This window comes from Nicotiana attenuata, unplaced genomic scaffold (assembly GCF_001879085.1).
Source record: "Nicotiana attenuata strain UT unplaced genomic scaffold, NIATTr2, whole genome shotgun sequence".
NCBI classification, from domain to species: domain Eukaryota; kingdom Viridiplantae; phylum Streptophyta; class Magnoliopsida; order Solanales; family Solanaceae; genus Nicotiana; species Nicotiana attenuata.
In genome coordinates, this window is record NW_017674511.1 from 26,874 (window position 1) to 47,666 (window position 20,793).

Sequence of the window (20,793 nt, forward strand, 5' to 3'; positions counted from 1 at the left end):
AGGTCTTGGAAGTACCTTTCAAATAGATTTGGCTGGAAGGTTAAGACTCACGGTAAATTTTTTATTTTCTCCTTTTTTTCTTCGTTCATTCTCTCTTTAGAATTTATTAACCCTTTTTTTTATCAGGGTTTCCTATTTGAGGTGTGAGTGTTGAGTCAATCGTAGCTTCTAAACTTTCTTTAGCAAGAGCTTAGGAGATAATCTTGAGTTCTTCATCGAAGAGAAAAGCTGATAGACCACGGGATTCTGAAGATGAAGAGAAGCGGGATGGAAGCTCTTTAGTTCGAAAGCCGCGAGCTAGAAGACGTGTCATTTCGGATGACGAAGTTACTCCTCCTCCTCGTTCTGTTTTTGTGACCGAGCCTGTTGAAGCCACTTTATGAGTTCTGATGAAGGTTTGCCTGTGGCATCTCGTGACTCTACTGAACACCTCTTTTCACGTGGGTTTGATAATGAAAGCTTTGACTTGGTTTCTGAGGAAGCGCCTCTTGCCTCTTTTCCTGTGTCTTTTCCAATGGAATGCCATTTGCCTGTGCCTACCGCTGTTGTTTCTGCTTCGCTCGAAGCTATTATGACTTCTTCGGCTGTCCCTGCTGCCAATATTTCTCGTACTGAAATTGGTTCTTCAAGTGGAAGCAGGGTAATGAAGCAATTACCATTGAGGTTCCTGCCAATGGTAATGTTCTGAAGAAGTCAGGCCAGGCTAACGTGTGGCTAAAACCCTTGATTGGTCCAGTTGAAAAGTCAAAACTGGAAAGTCATAGTTCTTTGACTTGGATGAAAGACGTTGTGCAATCATCATTGAAGGTATATACTCCTCTCTTTATCTTATGTAATTTTCCTTTTACTAGGATTCTCATCATTTTCTCTTTATGTAGATCAATCTCATCGGTACAGAGATGATGAAAAGGGTTTCCCATACGGAGCAGTTGATGCATTACTACCAGATTGAGGCTGATAATTGGAAAGAGCGGTATGAAAGTCTCCATCTTGAGATGGAAGTTTTAGAGGAGAATAAATGTACCTTGGAGCAGCAGATAAAAGTCATGGCAGCGGAGCTATCAGTTGAGAAAGCCTCTTCCAATCAAGCGAGCAAGGACAAGCACCTTATGATGCTTCTTTAGCTGAGAAGGAAGAGCTTGAGAATGAAATTGATCATTGGGAGAGAGATTATGAAGCTCTTGAAGACAAGGCTGCTGTTGAAGTAAGTTGGGCCATTTTGAACACGCGCCACGATTCTTATGGAGGTAAGCCAGGAAGGTTTTAATTTGGATGCTGAGGTAGCAAAGATTAAGGAAACAGTTAAAAAAACTCAGCAAAGCCAAAGTTTTTCTTCGCCCATGGCTGATACTTCCGAAGGTGTTGAAGCTAATCCAGGTGTAGTGGTTGTTCAAGCCCCTTCTAATCAAGTTGAACCTTCTGCTGCTGATGAAGCCACCTTGAACACTGGTCCAGAACCTGCTCCATAGTGAAAGTTTGATTGTGAAGTTAACTAGTTTTTTTTATTGTTTTGTTGGTGAAACACTTGGTGGTTTTACCCCTGGTCCCATTTAGGGATAATGTGTTTTTGGTAACATCATACCCCCAGTCCCTTTCGGGGGTTTCTATAATGACAATTAAGTTAGGACTAAGTTCATACTTAGTTTTAACTAAGTATTCTTTTTAGGGGGGTTTTTATTTTATTTTTTGCTCAACTTTTATGATGCCTTTGATTTGAGTTTCTGTTCTACTCTCTTAATGGTTTGCCCTTGCCTTTCCTTTATAAGTTTACGGCCTTGTTTTCCATTTCAATTTTAATATGTGGGTTTTTGTTTTACCCTTTTGCATTTAAAAATGCTTTGTTTATTTCATGGCTTTTTGAATCAAGCACGAATTATAAAGAGGGCCATTTTATATACGACGCTTAATGAAGAAGACGTCTCAACTTCATAATGGTGTAAACATACGAAAGAAGAAATAGGAACTCACATGTTTCTTGGAATAACTTTGAGAAAAGTTTTATTTCATTCGAACTTGTCGAATTAAATAATACTTTACATGTATTTAAGTATCATCTATAACTCTTCCGTAACTGTTTTCTTTACAACAGATTTGTACAAAAGAAAATCCAAGGGTTTCTTTATAACCCATAACTAAATACTGCCTTTAACCTAAACATCCGTAAGACTTCAAGATTTACGTCCACAAGTGTATCCTTCATAGGTTTTTGAATCAAGCTTGTGTTTTTGGCTCGTGACTTTGCTCTGAACTTGAGATTTCTTGAGTAGACTTTAGGCTTGACTTGAAATTTAATTGTTCTAGTCTTGTTTGCCTTCCCTATACACATATATTATATGTATATTATATAGTCCCCCCAAGTGTTTGAGCTTTGAAGTATGAAATCTCGTGCACTTGATTATAACTTCCATGCGGTCCTTTTCCTGAAAAGGAAAAACATACGGGACTCGGAGGTATAATTTAGATGAAGACTGCTTAACCCATCACATTTCTATTAGAATAGTTGTAATCCTAGACCGGGAATTATGTTTATTCCTCGTGTCTTTTAGGTCTAATTTCATCATTTGATGTGGGCTAGCTTTTTGCCCATCATCTAAAATTGTTAGTATAACTTTAACAGTTCAAAAATAAAAATCGTAAGTAAGGGTACCTGACGTTGGGTATTTCCTTCCCTTAGAAATAGTACTTCTTCAAATGAACAGCATTCCAACTCGAGGGTAGAATCTTGCGATGGATGGTTTCAAGTTCATATGCACCTTTTCCTGCGATACCACGATCTTGTAAGGTCCTTCCCAATTTGGACTCAACTTTCCTGCATTGGCTACTCTTGTGGATTGAAAAACTTTCTTGAGTATGTAGTCCCCAATCTTGAAGTATTTGAGACGAGCTTTCCGATTGTAATATCGCTCAATAACTTGTTTTTGCGCAGCCATCCTTATTAAGGCAGTTTCTCTCCTTTCTTCAAGAAAATCGAGATTTGCCCGCATCTCCTCTTCATTTGACTCTTCTGTAGCTTAAGTATATCTCGTACTTGGCTCCCCTATTTCAACTGGAATTAAGGCTTCAGCACCGTACACAAGTGAGGATGGTGTCTCTCATGTACTTATTTTTGCTGTTGTTCGGTAAGCCCACAAGACTCCAGGTAGCGCCTCTAGCCACTTGCCTTTTGATTCTTCTAGTCTTTTCTTCATGTTATTGATAATAACTTTATTTGTTTATTCAGCTTGTCCACTGGCCACTGGATGATAAGGTGTCGAGGTAATCCTTTTAATATGCCAACTTTAAAAGAATTCTGCGATTTGCGCACCTATGAACTGCGGGCCATTATCGCACACGATCTCTTTTGGAACCCCAAACCGGCATATGATATTTCGCCAGATGAAGTCTCTGACCCCTTTTTCTCGTACCTGTTTGAAGGCACCTGCTTCTACCCACTTAGTAAAATAGTCAGTGAGTACTAATAGAAATTGTACCTTGCCTTTGGCTTGTGGTAGTGGACCTACGATATCAATCCCCCACTTTATAAAAGGCCATGGTGCAATAACTGGGTGTAACAATTCTGCTGGTCGATGCATATTGTTTCCATACCTTTGACACTTGTCAAATTTAGCCACAAAATTTTCCGCCTCTTCTTCCATTTTTGGCCAGTAATAGCCTGCTCTAATTATAGTTTTTACCAAAGATCTTCCTCCGGCGTGATTTCCACAATGTCTCTCGTGTATTTCCTTAATCGCGTATTCCATTTGAGAAGGTCCGAGACATCTTGCTAGAGGGCCACCGAACATTTTTCGATATAAATTGCCCCAATCTAAACAATAACGAGCAGCCTTTCGACGAAGTGCCTGAGCCTTTTTCTTATCTTCAGGTAGTATTCCGTACTGCAAAAAATTGACAATCTCGTTTCTCCAATCCCAAGTTAGATTATTGAAATTTATCTTGTTTTTATCTTGATCAAGTACTGAATGAAACAAATGTATTACAGAAGCGTTTTCTTCATCGGTTACTTCTGTAGAGGATGCAAGATTAGCCAAAGCATCTGCCTTGGCATTCTCTTCTCTTGGTATCTGCGTAATTTTCCAAGTTTAGAATTGTCTAACTAAGTCCCGTGCATTTTCCAGGTATTGTTTCATCCTCGCCTCTCTAGCTATATAAGTCCCCTGCATTTGGTTAGCTACGAGTTGCGAATCGCTTTTGATTATGACCTGCTCTATCCGAGCTCTCGCGCCAATTCTAGACCTGCAATCACAGCTTCACATTCTGCTTCATTATTAGTAATGAGATGGCATTTTATGGCTTGTCGTATAATCTCACCCGTAGGTGGGACTAGGACAATGCCCAAACCTGCTCCTTTTACATTTGAAGAGCCATCGGTAAACAAGGTCCAAGTACCTGGACTGACCCATTAAATACTTGTAGTTCTTTTTCTGCCTCTGCTACCATCCCTGGGCTAAAATCGGCCACAAAATCTGCTAAAACCTATGACTTTATTGCTGTTCTAGGTTGATATGTGATGTCATATTCACTTAGCTCTATAGCCCATTTGGCTAGCCTACCTGATAACTCTTGTTTATGCAATATATTACGTAAGGGGTAGGCAGTTACTACAGAGATAGGATGACATTGAAATAAGGCCTTAATTTTCTAGATGCCATAATTAATGCTAGTGCAAGTTTTTCTAAATGAGGATATCGAGTTTCAGCATCCAATAAAGACTTGCTAACATAATAAATTGGAGATTGTTTACCTTGGTCCTCTCGAACTAATACAGCACTTACCGCTACTTCTGAAACAACAAGGCAGATGAGTAGTTTTTCCCCGTCCTTTGGTTTGGCTAGCAATGGTGGATTTGACAAGTATGCTTTTAAATTTTTGAGCGCTTGTTGACATTCTTCAGACCATTCAAAAATATTTTGCCTTTTTAAGGCTGAAAAGAACTTAAAGCATTTTTCCGATGACTTGGAAATAAATCTCCCCAACGCTGCTATTCTTCCTGTCAACCTCTGTACTTCTTTTTTGCTTGTAAGTATATCCGGTATTTCTTCAATAGCCTTAATCTGTGCGAGAATTACGTCAATGCCACGGTTAGAAACAAGGAATCCCAAGAACTTACCTAACGACACGCCAAATGCACATTTCTCAGGATTTAACTTCATGTTAAATTTGCGAAGAATCTGAAACGTATCTGACAGGTGTTGAATATGATCCCCTGCTTGTTGTGATTTGACTAGCATATCATCTATATAAACCTCCATGGTTTTTCCTAGATGTTCTTGAAACATCTTGGTCACTAGCCTTTGGTACGTGGCCCCAACATTCTTTAGGCCGAATGGCATAATTTTATAGCAGTAAGTCCCCCTATCTGTAATAAAGGAAGTTTTTTCCTCATCTAGAGGATCCATTTTGAACTGATTATATCCTGAATAGGCATCTAATAAAACTTAATAACTCATGTCCCGTAGTAGCATCAATTAGTTGATCTATGTGAGGTAATGGAAAAGAATCTTTAGGGCAAGCTTTATTTAGACCAGTATAGTCTACACAAACTCGCCACTTACCATTCTTTTTGGGAACTACTACAGTATTAGCTAACCAATCTGGATACTTTACCTCGCGGATAGACCCGATTTTTAAAAGCTTTTGTACCTCAGCCTGAATCACCTGATTCTTGAAGGAACCTTGCTTCCTTTTCTTTTGTTTGATAGGTGGGTATGTTGGATCTTCGTTCAGCTTATGGGTCATTACCTCCAATAATATACCTGACATATCTGAATGTGACCAAGCAAAACAATCTGCGTTAGCTTTTAAAAATTCAGTTAACTTACTTTTTATCTCCGTGTTGAGGTTGGTTCCAATGTAGACTTTTCTGTCCGGCCAATGTACAAATAATACCACAGCTTCTAGTTCCTCGATTGTTGTTTTGATGTTTTCATTTTCTTCTAGTTCTTGAATAGTATCAGGCCTCGAGTCTACATCTGTTTGCCCGTCTACAGTTGAGGCTTGTGTTGCTGCTCCTCAACTGAATTCTGTAATTGCTATTTTTCGTGGCTTTTTGCGCTTGAGTCTGCCACTGAGTTAATTCTTCGAGAAGCCTGTTGGTCACCATGGATTTTCCGCATTCCCCATTGTGAAGGAAACTTAATAACTTGATGTAGGGTAGACGGAACAACATCCATTTCGTGAATCCATGGTCTGCCAAGAATCATATTGTAAGCCATATCCATTTCTATCACTTGAAATTTGGTGTCTTTGACTACTCCTTCTGCAAATGTGGTGAGTATTATGTCCCATTTTGGTACGATGCTCGAGTTGTCAAAACCAGACAAGGTTCGTGCCTTGGGTATCAACTTATCATTGGCTTGCATCTTGTTTAACACTGTCAACAGAATGATATTCACAAAAATATTTGGATCAATCAAAACTCGTTTCACATTAGTGTCATGTACAAGTAAAGATATTACCAGCGCATCATTGTGTGGGGTCAGCACGCCATCTGCATCTGGATCATCAAATGTTATACTGTCTTCTTCCAAAACTTGACGAACTCGCTTCCCGTGGGTGACTGTGATTTTTGACACCTTCTTTGCTGCCGTGTATGTTACGCCATTGATCTCCTCCCCTCCACTTATGACGTTAGCCGTTCTTTTTGGTGATGGAGGTTTCGGCGGTTCTTGCCTATTCTTCATATATGCCTGCTTTCCCTTTTCAATAAACAATTCTGTTAAGTGCCCTTGCTTTAATAGATGTTTAACTTCACCTTGTAGTAATCTGCAATCCGCCGTTTTGTGACCATGATCATTGTGAAACTCGCACCGAAATTCGGGATTGCTCCTGTTTGGGTTCGATCTCATTTCTTTTGGCCACCGTACCTTATCTCCTATGCTTCTTAGAACAGCCACCAACTCGGATGTTCTTACATTAAAACTGTAGCCACCAATTTTTGCTTTTGAACCTCTGTCGTCGTCTCGCGCATCTCTCATGTTTCGCTCCTTTCTGAACCTTGACGACGAACCTGATTCTCTATCCCTTGATCTAGGATCATTCCTTGGGTTTTCCTATTTTGAACGCGAGTCCCTTCCTGCTTGTCCCATATAAGGTTCGTATCTGTTTTTAACGTACCTATTTTCAGTTTTTGTCTGCCTTGAACTTACTCTTTCATCTTTCCGAGACTGAGTGATAGTATCTTCTTCTATCCGCAGCTTTGTGCTGTATCTATTGTAAACATCATTCCAAGTTGTTGCAGGAAATTCTCATAAGCTTTCTTTGAGTCTCCTCGTGGCTTCCGAGCTTTTTTCATTCAGATTACTAGCAAAGGCCATAGCCGCCCAGTTATCAGGTACACGTGGCAACATCATCCTTTCACGCTGGAGTCTGTCTACGAATTCCCTGAGCAGCTCCGTATCTCCTTGTTTTATTTTGAAAATGTTCTCCATTCGTTTTTTAACTTTTTAAGCTCCCGAGTGTGCTTTGATAAATGAATGTGCAAGCTCAGCAAAAGAATCAATGGAATTTTTAGGTAAAAGAGAATACCATGTTAGCGCTCCCTTCGTGAGTGTTTCTCCAAATTTTTTGACCAACACTGATTCAATTTCTTGCTTGATCAAATTGTTGCCCTTTACACCAGTTGTAAATGCAGTTACGTGATCCTGTGGATCAGTTGTTCCATCGTACTTCAGGATATCGGGCATCTTGAATTTCTTTGGAATTGGTAAAGGAGCGGCACTTGGCTTCCAAGGTTATTGAGAGTATTTTTCCATATCTATCCCCTTGATTACGGGCGGTACTCCAGGTATCTGCTCTATGCGATCGCTTTGCTCCTTGAGCTATTTCTGCAAAGTTAGTACTAAACTTTGTAAATCAGTGGGTTACGTGACCCTCCATCACGGATTCGCTGGGAGTTCCTCTGCTGCCTGAGTTAACGAGTCCCGAGCGAGGATTTTCTACGGTTACGTTGTTGTTTGCAGGTGGTGTTGGTGGTATATTCGGCAACCTGCTAACAAAAGCCTGAAGAGTATTGCTGACTTGTTGAGCGATTAATTATTTCAATGCTTCATCAATAGCCTGATCTTTCTCATGCTGCTCATTTATATTTGATTCAGATCCGTCAGGAGTTCCCTCTCGAGATTGTCGAGGTGAGTTTTGTTGTGAGGGGGCTGGAGTTCCATCACCTTGTTGATTCAACTGATATTGCTGATTTTCTTGGTGCTGCAAAATTTTGTTGGTTGTTGTCGTTGACGTTTGACATGATTGTTTTGATAGAAGAATTGACTTAGGAAGTAAAAGATTATCAGTTTTCCGGTAACAGAACCAATTCGTTTAACCAGAAAATAGGAATTTCGGTCAAAGCTTATTTTTAGAAGAACTCGGGTTACTGATAATCAAATAAAGAAATAATTGTGTAACGAGAAAGGAAAATTAGAATGAGAAGTAGCCGAGTAAGCAATATAAAGCAATGTAAATAGGTATATTCCAATAATAATCAGTGTGTCCATACAAATGTTATTTCTCTCCCTTTTATAGATATTTCTTAGTACAACGTTTCTTCCCTCTCATAATAGAGTCATTATGAGCATTTAATGACATTAATAAAACGTTATAATTGGCAATCGTAACTGTTCCGTGAAGATTCCATAACGTTTTCTATCATTTATGCTCATTAATTGAAGATTTAACGAATCTGTACTTTTTGCTGTCTTGGTTCATTCCATCAGTGTCTCTTCAAATTATCAAGAGACCCGACTGACCGTTCCTTCTTGTCCTCTAGACATTTCGCTCGTACCTATTAAGACTCACGTATCTTTAAGTACTCTTTGCCAGCAGTCACAATTCTAATAATCCACGTGTCTTGACATGTCAGCCACACAATTAATTTCAAGTGTAATATTGATTTTTCCCAATAAAAAGAGAAGTCTATATGTTACGTAAAAATTTTACGTACATCCAAGATACGATAACCTAATAAAGAGAAAATGCAAAAAGCTTTTTCTAAGAAATTCAACTTTCTAAGGCCTTTTTCCTACATTCAAGAAAGCTAATATTCTGAAGAAGAAAAATCATAAAATTATTTGTAGAACATTGCCCTGAATCATATATATGTAAATTAGAAGATGTTAATATAATAACCGGACTAAGAAAGATAAGCCTCAAACTTGCCGTAAAATCCCAAAAATGCCTTATTAGCCTGCAATAACACCAAACTATATTAATTATGGATCAAAAATTTCAAAAGTAATACGCTTTTTAGTTCTTGACAGACCATAAGGTTATCAACTTTAAATTCAACAAATTCAGTCACAAGTGCTACAATTGGCTCAACCCCTGATGAATTATAAAGCAAATAAAGGAAAGGGTTAGTTTGACTGATGAGATCAATAATTGATTTGGCGTCATATGTGGCTGCTATTAGGGTTGTAGCCTCTGTTATTCGGCAAGTGAGACGGGAGAAGAAGAGATTTTCTTTTATCTGAAATTTTCAAATTGATCTTTGATTTTTGGATGTTTCTTAGAACAGGGATATAAGTATACAAACAATATGAAAAAAAGATCAGAAACTTCCACTATATCAGATTAGGAATAGAGAAGAAGGTAATTTTGAACCAATGGATCGGAGAGAACTCCTCCCGAGAGGTGCCATATCAGCATTAGTTGGCCCTCTTTCATAGATATATATAGATTACCATATTAAAAAAGAAAAGAAATCTAACTCATATTTTCAGTTAAAATTAAACTATCCTCTTTTCTTTCCCAAGTCTTTTCGGCTTCTAAGCTAAGGAAACGTTTTCATCTAAAATTAGGATTAATTATTATGTTTATAAAAAGAGTTCCAAGACCACTTACTCAAATAATTATACTTAAAAATTTGTTATTTGATCAAGAGAGAAGTTCTAATACTCTGCTTAGTTATTCATGATGAAGTGTCAAAAACGTCATGGGAAACCTCGTAAGGGACTGGAAAATAAAGATGGAACTATTACTGGACATCTAGGGTTTTCTCCTAAAGAAATTCCTAGGAAATCTAGGACAAAAACAACCGTAAAAAGTATTGTGGAGAAGGATAAAAAGTTTAATCCATCAACTACTCGAATTTGCTACAAGACGGATACTACTACAAAGAGAAAAGAGAAATCGAATGGTGCGCAAAAGCCATACAGTTACTACAGTAAACCAATTTCAGAATACGTGATTCCAGGACATATTCCTGATCTTGATGCATTGATGTGGGATGAAGATATGTTTATCAACTTTTGGGATAACATCCCAGACTTGGATATATAGACAAAGGCGGATGTACCATATACATATTAGTTTGCATGTGCATACATTGTATAATTGGAGGCGGATTAATAACCATGTACACATAAATGTGGTGTTTAACCAAGTGATGAAAGCTGAAGATTAATATTCATATATTATGCTGATACTTTATACAGTCAATATGGGTGAAAACATTGTCACAAGTCTATTTGAGGGTATACGTTCTTTGCAGAAATATCTGTAATGCAGTATAGACTCTAGAGGGCAAGTGCAAGGAACAACAGGGAATTATAATGCGATAGGGGTTTGCAGGAGCTTAGAAGTGTCGCTCGAGTTAGGGAATTAAGCATCCGAGATAACCAACACCAATAAATACATAGGAACTGTAGTATGATCGTCACGCGGTGGCGTAGCCAGAAATTTCGCCAAGGGTGTTCAAACTTTAAATCCCTCAATAATTTTTTTTGTTGATGTATGGTGAACCAAAATATTTAAATTAAACTGCGCAACATTAGCTAAACAGTAAAAGATAAAAACCTTTAATAGATCTATAGTTTTATAAATCAAAATTAAAAGAACAAAAAGACAACATTAGAAATTTTACTGATAAAAGTAAGCATAAAACCAAAGAAAAGAGAGTCGAGGAAATTTGTAGTTTGTAGAGAGTTTTTGTTGAAGAAATTTTATTGAGCTTGACTTTTTAAATTATAATTATTAAGAAATAACTTTAGTTCAAAAGTTACTTTTAAATTAGTTGTTTATTTCTATATAAATTTTATGTTCTAAGAGTTATTTTATTGGGATTTTTAGATTGAAAAAGAATAGATAGACCACAGATGAGTCTCCATTTAGTTTTGACAAATAAAATGAGCAAAACTTTGAATCTGAGAACAACACGTCACTTTGAACACCTTGAACCGTTGGACGTCTCACTCAACTGTGTTAATGATATTCAAAATATAATATACACGATAAAATAGTATTTAACTTACATACACAATATAATTTTTCGGCGAAGGGCGTACGCTTGACCACCATTGACATAGGATGGCTGCGCCACTGTCGTCAAGATGAATTTACAGAACCAGTTATGTTTACATATTGTTATTCATAATTGGCTATTTTGTTGCACATGTGTTCTACTTTTTGTCATTTTTAACTGAATATCCATGACTATGAACTTTATATGTTGTTGAGTAAATTCCATTTGTCCTCCTTACCATTAATAAACAATACTCCCTTCAACTTTCACTTGAGACAAAAAACTTCCTTGATCTTAATTCAGACTCACAACGTGACCCCTCATCCCTGGTATTTTCAATTGCCCTTCCATTACTATAGATTATAACAAAAAATGTTTTAAAAAGGAGGAAAAAATATCAATAATATTGTGTTAAACTGAGTAAAAATTCCACCATAATCTTAGGAAGTAACGAAACAATACTCAGTTCATCCTTTCCATGAAACAGAAAAATCCCTTTGAGTTAACATTTTCTGTTGATTTTAAAATGTTTAGATTTATGTTCATAGCACTGATGAGCTATATTAACATTTGGTATTGTTAATTAGCGATCAGATATTTTTGAGTATCTAGACTAAGATTTACATAAGAATGACATGAATTATTTTCAAAACCTTTTACATTACATTGACAGTTAATTTTCTTCTTCTTTTATAGTAGTAACATTAATACAGGCAACCAAAATGGATCAAATTATATACAAAAAAATGGGCGAAAATAATCCCACGTCGCAAATGAAGCTATGAAGATTAGAAAGTTAAAAGAGGAAAAAGAGGTGTTGAATTATAATTTTTATACATCACTATAAAAATAGATAATCTTTTTGGAATTGGTTATAAAATTTGAGTTTACTTTTAATAATATCAAATTTTATGTACCTGCATTGAGTATATTCTTATAAGATTCTCACTATTTTTTATTCTCGATTGTGTAAATAGATTTTTAAAATTTGATTGCTATTAATAAAATTGTTGATAAGAGCAAATTATCTTATATTAATGTCACGACCCAATTTCCATACCCGGTCGTGATGGCGCCTCTCGTGAAGACAAGGCCAGCCAACTAACCCAAATCCTCTCTTTAACAATTATTAAACGTAAATGAATAGAAAGCACAAGTGGCATAAAAAAAACTATTAATTACAATCCGACAGGGGTGTCACAAGTCACGAGCATCTAAAGAAGACTGAACACCACTGCAGGGCCAATAATATATACAAAATAAAATCTGGAGTTCAAAAGATGAAGTCCGGTGCCGCGAACGCTGGTGGTCACCTTGCTCAGCTACAATAGTAATACCTTCAGTCCGCTAATAACCCGCTACCGGGTGAACAACGCCTGCAACTGCACGCGAGGTGCAGGGAGTAAAGTGAGTACTCCAACTCAGTGAGTAATAAAAGTAAATAATAACTGAGCGGTAAGAAATCACGTAAAAGCACTCCATCATGCTATATAAGACAGTGCAAATCTTTGAGAAAACAGTAAAACCGTGAAAATCCTTTAGAAAATATCTGGCTCAGTTAAAAACCTCTTTTGAAAATATCCTTTCCAACAGTTAAGCAAATGAATGCGTAATCAGATAGTGCAAGTCAGCACATAAGTCAGCCCCTCGGGCACAGCACTCCACTAACAATTAACACCAGGGCGTCTGGTAAACAGTGCAAGAAGTAGCATGATGCCAATAAAATGAGAGTGTTGAATGTCATGACACGTATTACAAACAGGAACCAATGCATGAATGCAATGCAATGCATATGACCGCTGCGGCGCGCAGCCCGATCCGTTTGGGTACCCGCGCTCACTGTGGGGGTTCAGACTCCGGAGGGGCTCCTACAGCCCAAGCGCAATATCAATATCACACCGCTGCGACGTGCAGCCCGATCCATCCTCAGTCCAGAAATGCACATATAACACTGCTGCGGTGCGCAGCCCGATCCATGCTCAGTCTAGAAATGCACATAAGCCACTTGGGCAATATAGAAATAACAGTTCTCAGTTCAAAACGTCAATAACATGTTGTTTAAGTTTTCAAATCTTAGAAAAATGGTTGAGTTTGCAAATTAGTATTAAAACCCTAGACCGAGATCAAATAGTATGCACAAATAATGTGAAAATAGTGATATCAATCCCTGAAGGATTCACGTAGTTGGCACGAAGCCCAAACATGACAATCATCCCAGATTATGTTAATAACAAGTAGTTCAGTCAAATACGCGGTAAAAATCAACAACCGGGACGGACCAAGTCACAATCTCCAATGGTGCTCTACCCCACGCTCATATCCGGCATGTAAGTCACCTCAATACAGCACTATGGTGTGCAAATCCGGAGTTTCAGACCCTCAGGATATCATTTACAAGTATTACTCACCTCGAACCGGTGAAATCTCTAGCTCGCGATGCCTTTGCCCCTCAAATAGGCCTCCACGCGCGCCGAATCTAACCAAAATCAGAGCGAATACATCACAATATGCCAATGGAATAATACCCAATCGAAAGCAATAGAAAATTAGCAAAAATCTAGAAACTAGCAAAACTCGAGCCCCAGGCCCACTTCTCGAAAAATTATAAAATTCACATTACCGGATTCCTCATCTCGCCACGAGTCCATACATACAAGAACTCCCAAATCCGAGCTCAAATGACCTATCAAATCCCAATTTGAAATATCAAAACTCAAGCCCTAGCTTTACCCCCTTTTGATGAATTTCAACCAATTTCCATGTTAATCTATCATAATCTCGTGTATTTAGGCCAAGGAACTTACCTCAAATCATTCCTCCTTGAATCCCTCTTCAAAATCGCTTCAATGCTCTCAAAGCTCGCTCAAAAATGGTGAAAAATATCCCAAGCTCGCGAATGAAATACTAAGTAAAAACCCCCTTCTGAACAGCTCTTTCCGCTTTTGCGGTCCTTTTTGTCGCTTCTGCGACACCGCTTTTGCGGTTACTTACCCGTTTCTGCGGTTCCTCAACTTTCCCCCAAGACCGCTTCTGTGGTCAACCAATCGCGTAAGCGGGTCCGCTTCTGCGGTCCGCTGGTCCGCTTCTGCAAAAAAATCACCCAGGCCCATTTTTCGCTTCTGCGGTCCCCCCTCTCGCTTCTGCGGGACCGCTTCTGCGGTCCATTTCCGCAGAAGCGGAAATATCAGATACCAGATCCTTCAACAGCCTTTAAACTCCAAATTTCATCCCGTTAACCATCCGAAATCACCCCGAGGCCCCCGGGACCTCAGCCAAAGGCACCAACATATCCCAAAAGATCATACGAACTTGTTCCAATCATAAAAGCACATCAAACAACATTAAAACCATTAAATCACATCGGATTCAGGCCTAAGTTTCTTAAAAACTTCCGAAATACACTTTCGATCAAAAACCCGACCAAACCACGTCCGAATGACCTGAAATTTTGCACACACATCACAAATCACATATCAAAGCTACAGCAACTCTCGGAATTCCATTCCGACCGTTGGGTCAAAATCTCACGTATCAACCAGAATTCGCCAAAATACTAACTTCGCCAATTCAAGCCTAATTCTACACCGGACCTCCAAAATCAATTCCGATCGCACTCCTAAGTCACAAATCACCTCCCGAAGCTAACCGAATCGCCGGAAATCACATCCGAGCCCTCTAACTCATAAGTCAATGCCCGGTTGACTTTTCCAACTTAAGCCTTCCTTAAAGAGACTAAGTGCCTCATTGCTTATCAAAACCAATCCAAATCAACTCTCACACACCACTAACCGATAATGAAATATGAAGAAGCAATAAACGAGGAAAACGGAGCAGTAATATATGAGACGACTGGTGGGGTCGTCACATCCTCCCCAACTTAAACAATCGCTCGTCCTCGAGCGTACCCAGAGTTGTACTAGAAGCCAAATCAATATCTGAATGACTTTACCAAGCATATACCCGGGGTGATCCCACGTCACCCTATCTCACATAGGTCCGATAATACAACACAGCTGAAATTTCACAGTCCATCTAGACCATAAACCGTAGAACCACATTGCACTTTCCGAAATCATACCCAGAATAAACCCGAACCAGCTGTAATAACCCAGACCTGCAACCTCAGGTGAAATCATTCAATATACCACACAATCCAACACTCGAAACGATAGTCTCTATTCACAGCAGTTGCCCACAATGCTCAATTACCGATAGGAACCTCTTATTAGCTAAAGTCCTATTCCAACACTTTCACATACTGCCAACGATAATTAAAACACGCGATAAACCGCAACCATTCCTCAGATCAACCATACGTGAAGCCACTTCCTTTTTGACTAATACCACAACAGATTTCCGGACCAGACCTCGATTTTTATCCTTCTAACAAGCTGAAATCACATCTGTTCGAATTCATTAATGACTCCAATGATCACCTCGAACCCAACACACCACTCTGGTGATATGACACCTCAACACAGGCCTAAGCCACAACTTGCATAATACGCGTACCAACAAGAAACGACCTGAATATACTCAAATCATGAAAATAACTCAAACAAAAGAGTTGTACTTCAAGCTCATCAGTATCATCACAACACAAGGCTGAGACCCCGTCTCACATCATAGAAATAGAACACCTGAATCTACCCCGAAAGGTCATAACTCAACGCAGCCTCGCTACAATGCGCGATCCTATCCAAACACTGTTACACATGGAGCACCTCAAGACACTGTGATCAAAATTCGACAGCCACACACAATTTGATGTCTGAAACCAAGGCAATTCATTGCACCCACGGTGAAATAAACAACATACGACACGCCACCTGATAGGTCATAACCCACACTCCATTTACCGAGCAACATCCGATTACTCTTCCCGCTCGACTTCCACTATGAATCCCCAATAGATCTGCACCACGTGTGCCCATAACCAACAAATCATAACATCTCACAGCACGGAAAAAGCAACTCATAGATCTCCCCAGATCACTAACAAGTTCAATAACGATCGAATCCACCTGTCCCTCAACAATACAACTCAGGACTAACCAAGCTAACTCAAGCTAAATACGTAGCCACATTGGCCTGCCAACGAACTCAATACCAAGAAGCCTGAAGCTGCTCCTTCTACTACTATAACTTCTGCCGGAGCCGTACGATACGGTGCCCGGCACCAAATAAATACCGAACTCCACAATCTCACCTGGCGACATGCCCGGCCACAAGAAACGCATCCGAAAGTCACTCAATACCGGAACTGAATCAATGGTAGAAACCTCTGCACTGACATCCATCACGAATGCCCCATTAAGAAAAGCAATCCTTCTCAGCCGTCCGCTGCATCTTTTGAAATATATACCACTCTGCAAGAACATAATCCAATGCACCTTGCCGCTCAACCCGTGGCATTTTCGGCCTAGCCCGTAGCACAATAGTCTAGAATAACCCAACACTGAGACAACCAGCCTACAATCCAATATCATATCCAAAATTTGGCATACCAAGCAAAGAAAGATCCACTCGAACCTCTAATTCCCAATAACCGCTAGACGGTGCCGATACACACGATTTACAACAACTGCATAGCCTGAACATGAGAACTCCTAGTCTCCAACTCCATATAGCACACAAATCACTATACCTGATCCCAAATTGCGCCGTACGAATACATATCACACCTCAAGTACCCAATCATCCAACGAAAGGTATTCTAAAGTTTCCCTGTGCCATCAAACAAACTCAGATATCAACAATCGATCCCAAATGCCGCAAAACTACCGAAGTATTATCAGTTTACATCATATTGCCCTTTTACTGGAACATATACCCCCGTCGAATCACTATGGTTGGCAATACCATTTTCCTTAATCATTTGAAGATCGATTCTTTAATCACCTGCAGCTGCCCGTGCTGCTTAAGAATTTAATGACTTTCCATTATGAACAGAACCGTAACCTTACACACACAAATCCCAATCCTCCACCACATATCGCATATACCATACCACACTAGTATAACATGAGAACTCCATCTCCCTTCCTAATCCACAAACATCTACGTACTCCACTAGTCAAGAACTCTCTATCAATCCCATCAAGAAGAGAAATCATTACACATTCCATGCTTCGCATGCCTATAGGCAATTTATACGTCTCTAAACCACGGTAAAACTTATCAAGAACTCTCCCCCAATTCCATTGCACAACGCTAAACTGCCAGGACTGAATCCTTCTACCCGAACCAAGCTANCACAATCTAATATACCAAGCAAAGAAAGATCCACTCGGGTCTCCAAATCCCAATAGCCGCTAAACGGTGCCGATACACATGATCCACAACCACCACATAGTCTGTACCTGAGAACTCCCAGTCTCCAACTCCATATAGCATACGAATCACTGTACCTGATCCTAAATTCCGCTGTATGAATACATATCACACATCAAGTACCCATTCATTCCACGAGAGATATTCTAAAATTTCCCCGTGCCATCAACAAACTCAAATATCAACAGTCGATCCAACAAGAAAATGCCGCAATAAACCGAAGTATTATCAGTTTACATCACCTTCCCCTTTTACTGAACATATACCCCCGACAAATCACTAGAATAGCAGTACCACTTTCCTTAATCATCTGAAGATCGATTTTTAAATCACCTGCAACTGCCCGTGCTGCTTAAGAATTTAATGACTTTCCATTCCGAACTGAACCGAACCTTACACACACAAACCCCAATCCTCCACAACATATCGCATATACCGCACCACACTAGTATAACATGAGAACTCCATCTCCTTTCCTAACCACAAACATCTACGTATACTACTAGTCAAGAACTCTCCATCAATCCCATCTCGAGGAGACATTATTTCTCATTCCATGCTTCGCATGCCCAAAGAAAATATATACATCTCCGAACCACGGTAAAACTCAACGGGAACACTTTTGCCAAATTCCATTTGTACAAGCTAAACTGACAGGACTGAATCCTTCTATCCAAACCAAGCTAAGCAAGCTGTCCAAACTCAAAAGCTCTGCCGCACAATACCCGTAAGGGCTCATTACCTCGAACACATACAAAGAATTAATCATATCCTTACCATACCGATTCGATCTATTATCAAGCTATTCCATTTATCTAATTTTCCTTCCTGATTCATCATTAACTTGGTATTCCCTCTTGCTGTAGCACCAAAATGCCTCAACTCAGGCTTACCACACGAGACTCGCACATAAGACCACACTGTCTAAGACCCATAGGCCGCTGAATACCCTCTCAAACGTTTCCCAGAAATACCACATTCCAGAATACTTTACTTTGAAGAACTTCCTGCGAATCTGAATTCGTTGCTTTGACTTTCCAGATACTGATACATAGAGTCCCATAATCAACATAAAATACCTCAAGTATTGATCTTTCCGATGAAAACACAGTCTCTCCCCACATACACGACCTTAAAACACTTGATTGTTACATGTAGAATCTTGAACACAATAAAACCATTCTCGAAAGTCATTTACTTCCTATTCGCACTGCAATTTACCTACCTTAACGTACAGAACCACTCGTGCCTTATTAGCACTCCGACACCGCAGGATATGATCTCATTCCAATACAAACAATTATCTTCCTTCTCTATACACTGAGCATTCTTTATCAATAACAGCTCAAGACATCCTATTATTTTTCTCACATCTACGAAGCACCATATAACCTTTGTCAAAATTTTGCTTCACTCGTGCCATCTTCGGCTCAATTTCTGCAACCAGGATTGATCCGCCAGCATACCTCGAAACGGAACCAACATAGCACATAACCGTGCAATCAGCTAATCAATAGCAACCTCCCCAACTTGGCTCGAAGCCATATATCAAGACACACTTAACAACTCATATCACTTTTACTCAAATGATGCCACAATGCCACAGTGAGATTAAACTCAAATCATGCACAAGTTTTGTGAAAACACAGATCATCTAGTACCGTAATCCTCTACACATCTCGCATTCATCTCAACATCAGTTGAGTCCACTCTCTTAAGCGACCCAAATTTCCAAATTACAACACGTACCTTTCAATTACACATGGGACCTTCTAACATACACATAAGGATCATGCCACTTAAGAACACTCCGCAGGAGATAACCCACCTGCTTCGCCTCAATTTAGTACTTCAGCATACCATCCACCATAGTATACGTTACATAGTCAATTTAGTCTTCCTGAGCCTGAACTCATACCGCCACGTGTATAGCACTTTATTTTCCAACTAAGAGACACGAAAATATTCTTCACGCGCCCATAATTCGGGCTACACATCAAATCACAATAGGAATCGAACACTTAACAGTTCATCTATTATTCAACAGACTTCTTCATCACTACCAAGTCATATAGGTACATCTCGCAGTACTAACATACTCATCCCATGGATGTCCAACCGCCATTCCGGCTAATAGGGACAATACCGAACATATAAGTTCAAAACACTTGCTCACACAATCAGCACCTCGGTGCTCAAGCCATAGGCAAAGATCCGACCTCAAGTCCTCTAGACTGGCCCAACATACTCACAAAGATTATCTCTCGCCCCTCGATCGGGGAATCACAAATCATCAAGGCACATATAATACGAAGCGCTCACGTGCGCATACAGACGTGTGGAAGGAGTTTCAAGAGTTACATCTCAACCTGAATCAAGTACGCACGATAAGAATTCCAAGAAAGTGAAGTTTTCCTAAAGGTTCTGCAGCCTCTCGGGGATAATTACAGACGTCTCCGTACCGATCCGCGAGACTCTACTAAACTTGCTCATGACTCGTGAGACCTAATAACCTAGGCTCTGATACCAACTTGTCACAACCCAATTTCCATACCGGTCGTGATGTCGCCTCTCGTGAAGACAAGGCCAGCCAACTTACCCAAATCCTCTCTTTAACAATTACTAAACGTAAATGAATAGAAAGCACAACTTAATGGCATAAAAAAACTATTAATTACAACCCGACCGGGGTGTCACAAGTCACGAGCATCTAAAGAAGACTGAACACCACTACAGGGCCAATAATATATACAAAATAAAATCTGGAGTTCAAAAGATGAAGTCCGGTACCGCGAACGCTGGTGGTCACCTTGCTCAGCTACAATAGTAATACCTTCAGTCCGCTAATAACCCGCTACCGGGTGAACAACGCCTGCAACTGCACGCGAGGTGCAGGGAGTAAAGTGAGTACTCCAACTCAGTGAGTAATAAAAGTAAATAATAACTGAGCGGTAAGAAATCACGTAAAAGCACTTCATCATGCTATATAAGACAGTGCAAATCTTTGAGAAAACAGTAAAACCGTGAAAATCCTTTAGAAAATATCTGGACTCAGTTAAAAACCTCTTTTGAAAATATCCTTTCCAACAGTTAAGCAAATGAATGCGTAATCAGATAGTGCAAGTCAGCACATAAGTCAGCCCCTCGGGCACAGCACTCCACTAACAACTAACACCAGGGCGTCTGGTAAACAGTGCAAGAAGTAGCATGAATGCCAATGAAATGAGAGT

At 39.5% G+C, this 20,793-nt stretch overlaps 1 protein-coding gene across 1 annotated transcript; it reads right to left on the minus strand.

Annotated features, from left to right (window-relative positions):
* Positions 1–6,364: 6,364 nt before the first annotated feature.
* Positions 6,365–6,974, minus strand: LOC109218798. The gene is made up of 2 exons (XM_019383183.1): positions 6,456–6,974; positions 6,365–6,370 (listed from the first exon to the last, which is right to left on the minus strand). The coding sequence occupies exons 1-2, from the start codon at positions 6,972–6,974 to the stop codon at positions 6,365–6,367; spliced, it is 525 nt and encodes a 174-aa protein (XP_019238728.1).
* Positions 6,975–20,793: the final 13,819 nt, after the last annotated feature.